This window comes from Vulpes lagopus, chromosome 5 (assembly GCF_018345385.1).
Source record: "Vulpes lagopus strain Blue_001 chromosome 5, ASM1834538v1, whole genome shotgun sequence".
NCBI lineage: Eukaryota > Metazoa > Chordata > Mammalia > Carnivora > Canidae > Vulpes > Vulpes lagopus.
The window spans coordinates 114,177,420-114,189,934 of record NC_054828.1 but is presented as its reverse complement, the minus strand read 5'-3'; the positions used below and the strand labels follow the sequence as shown (position 1 = coordinate 114,189,934).

General features: G+C 51.5%; 1 protein-coding gene across 1 annotated transcript in view; it reads right to left on the bottom strand.

Annotated features, from left to right (window-relative positions):
• The window catches only part of DNMT3A (DNA methyltransferase 3 alpha), an 80,240-nt gene that overhangs the window by 33,161 nt on the left and 34,564 nt on the right, over positions 1–12,515 (bottom strand). Inside the window, 2 exon segments of the mRNA XM_041754299.1 lie at positions 8,420–8,566; positions 9,020–9,063. Of these exon segments, the coding sequence (XP_041610233.1) occupies positions 8,420–8,566; positions 9,020–9,063 (191 nt within the window).

Sequence of the window (12,515 nt, the reverse complement as noted above, 5' to 3'; positions counted from 1 at the left end):
TAAGGTCTGAGAATGTACTCAAATATTTAATTTGGAAGTCATGTACAAGGTACTATAGGAGACAAAGGTGCTACAGAGTATGACTCCAGCTCTCCTCCCGGCAAATGATAAACTGCTGGGATCTCTGGAGTCAGCTATGTCTATCTGTCACATTACAAAGAAGGAAGCTAACATACAGAGAGAAGGACCTTCTCAAAATGGATCAGGGGCAGAGGCTGAGCCCAGACACCAGGCCTCCTGAATCTCGCTCCAACTTTCTTTAAGCCAGTCTCACAATATCAAATGTACAGTTATGAGAAAACGGCAATTTTTGAGCCCTGAAGGCCTCAGGACCAAATAAGTAGAGTGGGGGACCCATCCCAATGGCTGAAAAGGACCCAAACCTGGCAAAGGTGAGTGGCCAGCAGTGGACGGACAGCCCAGGAGGTGGCGAGAGGAGGTGGCGGGGCAGGGGGTGGGGGGCAGCTCTAGCCCTCTTTTAACCCCATACTTTAGTTTGAGGAGAAGCCATGACTGCAAACCAGGAAGATACTGTTGCAGGTGAGTCATCTGGGTGCAAAACAGAAGTAGCATGAGATCAGTTCTGCCCCTGGGAACGCTCTACAAGCACATCCGTGTGGCGCTTACCTCCTCATCTAGGGGAAATCTTAGTTTCCTAAGAGTAAAACAGGCATAAAAATAATTCTTACAGTAATTGCAGACAATATATCTGTCAAATGACAAAAATAATACAATTTAGTAATGAGTTTGGTGTCCTTTATTCAAGGAAGAACAATCCACGGATCGGGGAGTACAGTGCCTAACAAGCAATAGAGCACTCTTCCGGAGGGATTCTGGGCAGGAGCAAGCTTGACGAATGTTAGGAGACAGACGCAATGCGGAAACAGGGCAGGATTGGCTAGGAAGTGGGGAATTTCCTTATAAGGCTAGCAGGTCCTGTTTGCTAGGGAAAGGTGAGCTGTAGGACTGTGATTGATGCATGTAAGGCTTCTGGGACAAGGGTTTCCCAGAAGCTCAGGTGGACTTAGCTTTAGCTTCCTGACCTGGGCTGGGCCCCTGGAGCAGACTCAATTTTGCGGGGTTCCCAGCATATGAATTCACTTGATCGCATCTTAGCTCTGGGGTGAAAGTGAATGCTCTTGGCACAGTGCTGGGCACGAAATAGACGCTCAGTAAAGTCCGACCCCCTTTTGCCTGGTTTGAGGGTTGCTGTGGCCAGCCCTGCCACTTGCTTTCTCACCACTAAAAAGTGGGGGTTGTTCTAAGCGGTCTTTTCTGTGCCCCCAGATGAAGTGAACGCTCCAGTGTGCAAATGGTCCACCCACTTAGGAGACAACAGGAGCCTCTAGGATGGCAATTTCATAGCCTATCCTAAAGGCCAGCCCTAGAAGTCACTCTGATTACAGGCCCTCATGGGAATACCTTTAAAAACATTTTCAGCCTTTTGGTAAAGTACTCTTGTCATTCCTGCCCCAAATGGCATCGCCTCCTTGAAGGGAGATGTTATTTTTGAGGCTGTCCTACAAAAGTTCAGGTTGTCATTAATTTATATACGGTGGATAAGTGAGGAATGCCTGCTGGTCACAATACCCTAAAACTGCTATCCACATACTTTGCTAATAATTTGGTCTTAGTCCTTAATGGTCTACTTTGCATTGCCATGTCTCATGTCTCCTATACTAAAGCCCAGGGGATCACACCTAATTCATCTCCTTATTCCTAAAGCCCCCAGCACAATGGCACCCTACTTAGTAGGTGCTCAGTTATTGCTTATTAAATGGAAAATAGCACAGCGGGAGATGACCCTCTGGACACTCACAGGCTGTTCTTCCCAGGATGGACAGGAAACACAGTCTGTTGAGACTGCAGGGTTATAAAGTAAGAGGAAGCAACATTTGCTCGGCTCATAGAAGCAGCAGCACAAATGGCCAATAACCATATGAAAAGATGTCCAGCCTCACTTAGTATCTGGGAAATGCCAATTAAAATCATAATAAGATACTATTTTTCCCACCCATTAGATTAGGAAAATATTGATGTTGGCAATGGTGGAAGTCTTCTCATACCCTGTTTATGGAGCATAAATTGGTGCTTGCCCTTTTTGGAGAGCCATTTGGCAGATTTGAGAAAATGCAAAATACACATTCCCTTCAACCTAGCATTTCTCTTTCTAGGGGTCTTAGAGAAACAGATACACAAAGAGCCGTGACCAAGGATGTTCACCGCCACAGTGCTCACTTAAACAACATGAATGCCCCCCACTCAGAGAACGTTTAAGTAAAATCATGGTAATCCATATGGTGGGATAGAACCATAATTACATGGCTAGATTGTTGATACTTATCGTAAGTGAAAAAACCAAGCTGTAAAATGAAACTACAATGTGGTTCCCTTTATGTAAAAAAGGAAAAGAAACAAAGGCATCTGTGAAACAAAATTATATATTTATACACACAGAGATGGATAGAAAAAAATCATGTCATGTATGCACCAAACTAACAACACTGGGCACCTCTGCTGCAGGAATTAAAATCATGGGGGAGGGATGAGGTTTTTTTTTTAACAAGAATGTATTTGTGTAATACTGGTATCATTTAAAATCATTTAAATCATCCGGTTCCTATTATATGCTAGCCCTGCACCAGGAGCTTATTATTTTTTTTCTAAAGACTACTTATTTATTTGACACAGAGAGAGAAAGATTACAAGCAGGGGGAGCGACAGACAGAGCGAGAGAGAGAAGCAGGCTCCCCTCGGAGCAGGGAGCCCCATGCAGGGCTCGGTCCCAGGATCCAGGGATCATGACCCGAGCCAAAGGCAGACGCTTAACTGACGGAGCCACCCAGACGCCTACAGTAGGAGCTTTAGATATTAAGAATTACTTTATTAACCCACACAATTCTGAGATTAGAATTATTTATTCATTCAGCAAACCTTTACCCAGTCCTTCCTGAATGCCAGCCCTGGGGCCAGAGGTGCCCAGAGTGCCTGCATCTACCAAGCTCAGGTTGGGGAGAGGCAGAAAGCAAGCACTGGCAAGTGCTGCCCTCATGGACATGAGACCCGCCTGGAGTGTCCAGCGTAGCCAAAACCAGCTGTAGCCAAGGGACCTCAGGTCGGTAGGGTTAAAAGTGATGCTGAAGTTCCCACATCTGGTAAGTCACCAAGCAGCATTTGAGCTCACCTCCAAAGGTACCCTTCCCTTTAGGAATAGGCAAGCTTTGCTACCTGTAGGGCAGCCTAGAAGCAGGGGATTGCAGGGAGTGGGGTGGGGGGCTGCCTGATGTAGGAGGGGAAGAAGGCAAGAGACTAGACTTGAATCACAGATAATTTGTTATCATCACTACTGAATATGTATGAAGCATCCAATAAGTGTAAGGACGCATGAGTCCCTCCCTTCAGGATGGGAGCCAGGTAAAAGACCAGATCCTAGATCAGCAGGACATAGTATCCTTGCCTTGACATAATGTAGAACTGGGCTGGGGTGAAGAGACTATTGAAAGAGCCATAACATCACTCAGCTACAAGTGAGTCCTAAAACCATATGCAGTGGTATACACTGGAAGCCCACAGCCCCTCCGGCTGGATGACTAGCCCCCTGCACCCCCTCTGCCTCCACAGCAGCAAGAACCAATGAAATAACACATGTGAGAAACCCCTGCTAAGCCCAAAGTACTCCCTTGGGTTTTTCTGTTCCGTTAATTATTAGAAAGAGGAACCTAGGACTTGCCCTCCTCTGGGAGGAGGAATTGCCTCCTGTCTGTCCTCCTCACTGCTGGGGTCTGGGCTGATTCGGGCTCAAGCATGGCAGAGGAGCACAGGGCGGAGAGGAGTCAGGGCACCACCTTACCCATGGGAACCCACCCACATGGGTCCCCTGGCCCCGTGCTCTTCTCCAGGTATGCCTGTCAGCACCTCTGGAAAAAACCATATGGAGACCAAGGGCTTAGGGCCTCAAGGCAGAAATCCCAGGGTTGAGCTCTCTGAGGAGGTGTCCTACTTCACCAGCCTCTCAACTGCTTGGCCAACCTGCGGCCATTTGTGGAGCCTATTCTTCCTACCCAGTATTGTGATGGGGGGAAGACACAAGTAACACATAAGAAATAGTGGAAAACATACCCTATGCAATATCACTGAGTGCTAAACCCAAAAATAGTGATAGTAAGGGCTGTGGAGTGCAGAGAAGAGGTTAGTGTGAACTGGAGAAATCTTGGGGAGCCTCATAGACTCACTCCTGAAGAGTAGATAAAGGAAAGATCAGTGGGAAGAAAGGGAGGGAGGAAGGAAGGCGCATGGCAAATATAAAGGGAGGACTGATCCCTCTTAGAGGCCCTTTCTCTCAGAGGACAGTGGTGAAATCGGGTGGGGTGAGGTCACAGTGAGGGTTGACCCCTTGAGAAACAGAGGATTTCTGGCACCATGAGGGAGACGATGCAGGGGCCACTGCAGGTTGTATAGCAGGGCCTGGTCATGATTCAAGCAGAGCTTAGTCCTTAAAAGTAGTAGTGAGGACGTGAAGGGAATATGTGAGGGAACAGACAGGAGACAACAGCTTCCCACTTCCAGCCGGAATTCCCACCTCAGCTTCAGGGAAGGAGCAAATGTCGCCTTTTCCTCAACCAGTTACTTTAAATTTCATGATATCACTTTTGTGATATTCTAAGCCTTCTTAACATTTTTTTTCCTGGGGGAGGAAAACCTGGGGAGATATGTAGTATCAGCTGGAAAAGTAAAGAGTAAATCTCACTCAATAACTGGACTGACAAGGATGTCCTGGCAAAAGGAAATTTAGCTGAGGGAGTATTCTGAGGGAAGCAGGCTGCACAGGTGGGGCATGTGGACCAGGGAAGGAGCAGGTGCAGACTGGAGTCTGCTGGAAGCCCCAAGACAGGACAACACAGTCCTCAGGCCCCACATCCTGTGCTTTACCACCAACTTCTGTTCCTGATCCTGAAAAGGCCATGCTGCCTTATGCCCCAGAGCCTTTGCACGTGCTGTACATCTCCTTCTGCAATGCCTTTCCTTCCCTTTCCCTAAATTATAGTTCATCCTTTAAAAGCCAAAAACCACCTCTTGTTGATGCATGGATGATCTTGGCAGAATTGATCTAAACCCCTTTGGGTGATACTCTTCCCAAGGTGCCCCAAACCCTCATCCTATCTTGGGATAATTAGGAATCCTCTAGGTTTCCAGTACCCTCAGTATCTCACACAGTGCTCAGATATGGAGGGTTCTGGTCACCCAAAAACAGTGCCCTGCAAGAAGTTTTAAAATCAGGTGTTGCATTTTGAGGTTAGGAAATGCTGGCTGGGCCTTCAAGTGACACTGCCTGGGAAAGAGTTGGAACTGTATGTAGTTCTAGGAGGGGTGGTGTCTTTTTGGGAGGGCAGGTAGTAGGATCTAAGAGGGCACGGCACATAAGTGGGAAGGGGATCAAGAGTGGGGGCTGGGGATGCCATCGTCAAGGGACAGAGAAGGATGCTGAGCAGATACAGTTGGAGGAAATGGGAAAAAATCCCAGGGCCGAGGTCAGGAAGGCCAAGGGAAGCAGTATCAGAAGAAAAGGTCGAATGTCAGGGAACGAGGTGAGGTTGCCAGAGGAGGAAGTGTTTCTTTACCTCTGGTAAGCCACTAGGAAGAGAGGCCTGCTGGTGATAGTTACTACCCTTTGTTCTGAAGGGAACCTGGCAGGCTTGAGAGCTACCTGTGTCTCCCCAACATTCTCAATACCTGCAGCTAGCTCTCCTCTAGACTTCTGCCCCAGCCCAAGGCAGGTGGGTGCCTCACTGCGGCCAGGCCTTGGCAGGCAATAGCCTGAATGGGACCCGAACCTGTGGCCAGCACAGAAGCACAGCGCCTGCCCCCTAGTCTGAGAGTGAGGGGATCAGCAGTGCTGAAACCCACACTGGAAGTCACGGAATTTCATATGGACATCTTTAGTTATAGAATACAAATAAGGAAGGAACAGTTTTACTGGCAAAAAGTATACTGGTTTTTGTTATTGCTATTGTTCTTTTCAGTAAGCTCTACACCCAATGTGGGGCTTGAACTCGACCTGGAGATCAAGAGTCTCCTGCTTGACCGACGGAGCCAGCTAGGCACCCCAGAAAATATATTTTGGGGGCAGGGGCAGGTCTCTACTCCTCAAGTCACATATACCTAAAACATTTTAAATTAAATCAATGTTGAAAGTTTTCCTGTTAATGCTCATTGATTACCTTTATTGGCTGGGAGTGGAGAAGCAGATGCCAAAGGTTTAAAATTTACTAGAAAAGTTTTTGATGATGGTTGAAGCTGGGGGACAGGCACATGGGGGTTTGTTCAGCACACTATGCTCTCTACTTCTGTGTATGCTACAAGAAGCCCATGATAAAGTCTTTTTAAATTCTAGTAGAAAACTTAAAATTGAGAAAATGCACCTACTACCTTAATTTTTCCTGTAAGTTGAGAGAAGATCCCCTTTTCTATTGCAGCTGAGGGCAGGCTTCCATCATACTTCTTCAAGGGAGCATAGTTTTAGAACCACAGAATTTATAAATTTTCCAGGTCTAAAAGTCACTAAGCCTAAGCTTTTGGCCCCAGGGCTAAGGGAGAACAGGAAAATGCAAAGCCCCCCCTGCTGGCCGCCGAGGACTGATGAGTGGGCAACTGACCAGATGGCAAGAATAGCTCCAGTTCCTGAATTTCATCCCAAGACCACACTTCGTGCTCAGGGTCAAGTGCCTCTCTTCTCCTGGACCTGGACCTTCGACAGGCTGCCTCTTTCAGGGGAGAGAAGTTCCTGCTTTCCTGGATCCCAAAGGAACTAGAAGCAATCAAGTAGCCAAACCCATACCTTGTTCTGAACTTTTTCTAGAAGAAGCTCTCACACAATGTAAACTTTCCTTTGTAGGCCTGGGGTGAACGCCCCAGATGGTGGTAAGTCGCGCCATTTCTGCTCCCTTCCTGGTGCCAAAGGTCAAGTGCCTTCTCTCTATGGTCAGACAGGAGAAAAGCCCCACAAACCGGGCTTGAGGGGCTGCCGGGGCTCCTTGGTCTTTCAGTCTCCACAGCCTCACCTCCCATCACTGCTGTAGCCTGCCATGGCCTGGCTTCACCCCCATGGAAGCTTCTCTTAGGAAAATCACCAGCTACCTCCAGGTTGTCAGAGGCAATGGGCCTGCCTCTCTGGCCCTGAAGTCCTCTCTACATGGCCCATACATGCTGGGGTTTCTATGGATGTGATTCTGGGACTTGATCTCTTCTCTCTCCCTGTCCCGAGGTGAGCTCATCCGTTTCCCTGGACTTAAACACCAGCTTCTGCTCTTGACGTCCTCTGACCTTTGCATCTGCAGCCCGGACTTCCCAACCCCCCAGGCTCCAGGCACCTCAGCGTCTCAGACTGAACTTGTAATTCCCACCAGTCCCAAACCTGTGCCTCCACTAGCCGAATTCCCCACCTGAGGACATGGCACACAATCATCACCGGGGGTTCAGGTGAGACCCCTGAGAGGTGTCCCTGAGTCACTTCCATTTCCTCCCTTGCCTCACCCCTCCCATCCCTCAGTAAGCCCTACTGACTCTATCTCTAAATACATCCCGAATCTACCCTGTCTCCATTGCTGTCCCTTTAATCCCCTGCATAGAAACCTTTAATGTACCGAGATTTAAACCAGCTTCTGGCCAGGACCTGCAAAGCCCCAGGTGGTCGGACCCCTGCCTACCTTCCAGCCTTGTCTGGCCCCACTTTCTCCCTCACTCCTTTCACGCGGGGCATACTGGTCTCTCATTTTGCCAAACAAGTCGAGGTCTTGCTTGTGATGTTTCCTCTGCCTAGAACATTCTATACCCCACCTGGCTCCTCATCAGATAGCTTCCATAGGGCTCGTGGGTGGGAGGGAGCAGGGGGGGGATTGGGGTGGTGGTGGAAGCTAGGTAGTAGAGGGATTTAGTAACAAGAGGCACCAAGGCAGTAGAGACTAAATGACCAAGGAGCAACCAGATCAGAGCCAGCTCTTGTTCCTTTAGGTCTCAACTTAAATGCCACCTCCTCCAAGAAGCCTCCCCTGACCACCCCACCTAAAGTAGGCCTCTGTTATCCTCTGTTTCAGCCCAGGCTTTATTTTTCTATCTTTACTTGACTTGTTCTGTCTCCCTCCACTATCAGAATGTCAGCAACACGAGGCCAGGAACTATATACGCACAGAGCCTAGTATGCTACCTGGTATGTGGTAAGTGATCAATAAACATTTGTGGAACAAAAAAAGAAACTGGTCACTGCTTAGGAGTTACACAGTTCCCTGTGAGTGCAAACGGTTAACCTGAAGGGGACACTGAGGCTCAGCAGGACCTGACAACAGCTCCCAAGGGTGGCTGAAGCTAAGTTCTGGTTCTCCAAATCTGTGGGGCAGGCTGGGGCCCAGGCCAGAAGGCACCTCACCTCCCTTTTCCAGCGTGCCAGCCACTCGTCCCGCTTGCGCTTGCTGATGTAGTAGGGGTCCCCCGCCTGGAAGGTGAGCCGCGGCATGGGCCGCTGGCGGAGGCTGGACTCCCAGCCCAAGCCACCCCGCAGCCGGCCCCGGGAGCCCTAGGACAGAGACGACAGAGAGACAGACTGGCATTAAGATGGGCGCTGACCGTCCCACCGCAAGGTTTGTTCCTCCTGCGGGGAAACTGAGGAGGCACTCACCTCAAACACAACACAGGAGCTTTGACTCCTGGCCAGAGAGGTCAACCCTGCAAGTGCTGGGCAAGCCCCTGTTCGGGCTGGAGAAGTGAGCCACAGGGGGAGAGGGGGCACATGGACGTGACCCAGGAGGGGGGGTGCCTGGTCTCAGAGCGGGACCAGCTGGCTGCCTTGTTGGGAGGACTTCTAACCTCCACACCCATCTCCTTTCCTCCTTACAAGGGGACTTGTAAAGAAGGGGGCGGGGCCACCTCAAGATCCCCTCACACACAGTCGCCACAGGTGGTCAGAGGTGGCTTTCTTCTCCTAGAATCAGGATCCACAGAGCCCCTGGGGGTTGAGGAAAACACTTGCCTCCATTTTCATGGATTCGATGTTGGTCTCCTTCTGTTCTTTGCCTGTGGAGAGGGAAGAACAAAGGGACTATGGACAGAGTTACAGGAGTGGCTCAGAGGCCCCCTCTTGTGCCTGGGGTCCCTGCCGCAGGGACAGGGGTCCTCCAACCATTCAGGTGTTCACAGGTCAAATGGGACGGCCCACCATGTGCTAGGCACCACGCTGGCCCCAAGGACTCAGAGTGTGGCCTTGAGCAGAGAAGGAACTGTGGCAGGTTTGGAGACCCAAATCCGAAGGAACAACAGAAAAGCCAGGGCCACGGTTTCCGGACCACTGACTCTGTCTCAGGCACACAAAAGGGGTCGTCTAGAAACAGCTCCCTTCCTAGAGGAGGGGGCCAGACTGCAAAGCCTCCCCCTGCCCTGGAAGTGAGCTCAATGCTTCTATGGAGTGAGGCAAAGATATCCTGGGGGGGGGGGGGGGGGGGAGGCAATGGGGTACAGAGCCACTGGAGCAAGACTGGCGAAGCAACTTGGTTTCTGAGACTCAGTTTCCTTATTTGGAAAATCATGATGCTGGAGATGATTTCTAGGGTCCTTCTGCAGTTCTCAATACTGTGGTTTCTGTTACTGTTATTAACATCTGCCTCTGTAACCCTATTCCCCACCCCATTCTCAGGTCTCTGAACCTTCATTCTAAAAGACTTGGAGTCCAGGTGTTTCCGCATGACCTTGGTCACTTCTCCTTGCCTGTTTTCTTACTGAATCAACATAGCCAACTGTTCTAAAATCTTTAGGTTACTGGGAACATTGAGTGCCTGGAGCAGGGCTTGGCATATAGTAGGTGTTCAATAAATATTAGTTTGGATCCCTTTCCCTGAGGTGTTTCCTTGGTCCTGTCTCTTGCAGCTCCTCAGCTGGGCCCAGATTCCAGTTCCTGGAAGGAAAGGCTCCCCTGGGGGCAGAAGCCCCAGAAGTCCTGTCTATAGGAGGGTCTCATCTCATCCTCTCCCTGTTCCTGTCTAGGCCTCATGCGGGAGGGTAGCTACACTCCTCCAGAACATCCTGCGCTCCTCCGTGGTCCTCTCAGGTCCTCCCCCAGGTGCCCTCCCCAGGTCCAGCACACCCTTGCAGGCTAGCAGGCCCTGGCTGAGGGGCTGGGTTAGTTATGCCCTCCAGAGCTTCCTGCGGGGTCGGGGGAGGACGGTGAGCTCTCCTCTCACCTGGGCCCCTGACAGTCAAGAGTACTGAGCTTGGGCCCAAAGCAGGAAGGTCACTGAGGCTGGCTCCTGAGTTGGGGTGGGGGAGCCCAAAACGGAAAAAACAGCCCCTACTTCATCTCCTGGCTCTGAAGCGGAAACCAGACACGGCACCGAAGGCCTCCGAAGGCCCCGGAGAGGAAGTTTCTTTCCCTCTCCGTCGCTAGAGGAGACCTGGGGCTCCGTGCGTGTGCCCCGGGGGAGGGGCACCCGGGTGACGGCTGACGGCGCCCCGCTCCTGTGCCCCCGGGGGCGGGGCGCGGGGCCAGGCTCCAGGGCGGGGCCGCGCGCACTGGGGCGCACGGGGCCGGGGCGGGGCGGGGCGGGCCGGGCCGGGCTGGGGCGCCCCGAGGGGCTCGGGCGCGGGGAGGATGCGCCGGTGCGCGTCTGGCCATCGCGGGCGCGGCGGGAGCCGGGTGCTCGCTCACGCGCACACGACAGGCTTTTAAGGTATGTCTCACCCGGGCTTTCTGGCGCTTCCTCCGGGCTTCCGCTCGCCACAGCCGGCTCCCCCGACTTTTTCTCGGGCTCCCTGGGGCCGGGCCCCCCCTCCCGCCGCCGGGGTACCCCTCCTCTCAGGCCTGCCCGTTGTCCCGGCGAGGCTTCGGACTGCCAGTAGGGGGCGCCCGCCCTCGGCCCGGGGTCCCTGGGACCTCTCGCGTTTCCCATGGGGGCCCCTCCGTGGCATCTCATTATGGGGAATCCTCCATTCATTCGAACGAAGGAAAATCAGGGTTGACGGGAACCGCAGAGACGATGGAGCACCTCTCCGGCCCCTAGATTTTGCCAGTGGGGAAACTGAGGCTGAGGACTGGGTATGGAGGGACTTACTGACAGAGCTGAAGCCAGATTTCAGGGCTCCTGAATGCCAAGCCCGCTCACTTTACCCTCCACCACCTTCATGTTCTCCCCTTCCCCGTTCCCTGGCCCCCGTGCTCCCCCAAACAGAATTACTTTTCCTTGTGCAGTTTCCAACTGGCTGCTTTCTGGAATTCTTTCCCTGACAGATTCTGCACATGCCCACTGAGTGATATCACACACACACACACACACACACACACACACACACACTTTCCAGCCTGGCCCAGCAAAACAACAAACTGGGCTGCCTCAGAATACAGCACTTGTTCTGAGTCAAGGGGGGTCAGCTGCTCTCTCAACACTCCCTCTGCAGTCCATCTGCTCCTGGCCCAGACCCAGGGTCACAGGCGGGCCAGGTGGCAGTGTGCCTCCCAGGGTGGCCCTGGCAGGCTCCGACCTGACCCTAGAGTATCTCAGGTCCAGGGGGCAGGAGAGGCCAGGGTGCTTCCAACACTTACCTGTTGGTCTACACCTACACTCACCCCCGGGGGCCACCCCAAATTTCCTTTAAAAAGAATCCAAATCTCCATGACAAGGCTAAGGCCAGGCTTCCCTCAGAGGGCAGTCACTAGCCCAAAACTGGGTGTTCAATCCGAGCAAAGAAAGGCTTTGTGCTGACCCTAACCTGGTCCTTTACTAGTTGTATAATCTTGGGTAAGCGACTTAACCTTTCTGAACCCTCAGTCTCCCCATCTGAAAAATGAGGACAATAAGAGTCTTCCTCAAGTGATCACAAAGATTAAACAAGAGAATATGTAACTAAAAAGAAGGGCTTCTTAAACTTTAATATGTATCAAAATCACGAGATCTCTTTAAAATAGATTTTGATTCCACGGGTCTAGGGTGGGGCCTGAGATTCTGCATTTCTAACTTCCGAGGTGATACCAGGTAACACTGCTGGTTGGTGGGGCCACTTTGAGTAGTGAGGATACAGGACACTCAACACATAGGCAATATCCAGTAAAAGAAAGCCATATTACCATTGTTTCTATTATAATCATGGCGGCATTAATGCAGGAGTGCAGGAGCGGTCCCAAGGCCACCACCTGCCTATCCAGGTGGCTCTTGTCCTGATTACTCATCATCTCCCCTGCTCCTCCTTGTTTCTCCTGGCTGGATTATCAGGATCTGGGGCACCTATGTGCACAAAAATGCTGCCATAAAGTCCTCTGTTTTTCCTCTATCAGAACTAATGGAAGGGGTTCAGGGAAGATGGATGGGGCTCCCTGAGAGGAGACCTGGAATGAGGGGAACAGAAGGGAGACCACAGCCAACTTGCTCCCTCTCTGTGGCCTCAGTCTCCTCCCTCCTTGGAACTAAGCAGCTGCGGACGCATTCTGTGTGGCTGACTGTGGGCCAGGCGGCCAAGCCTCCAGTGGACCACGACCCACGGCC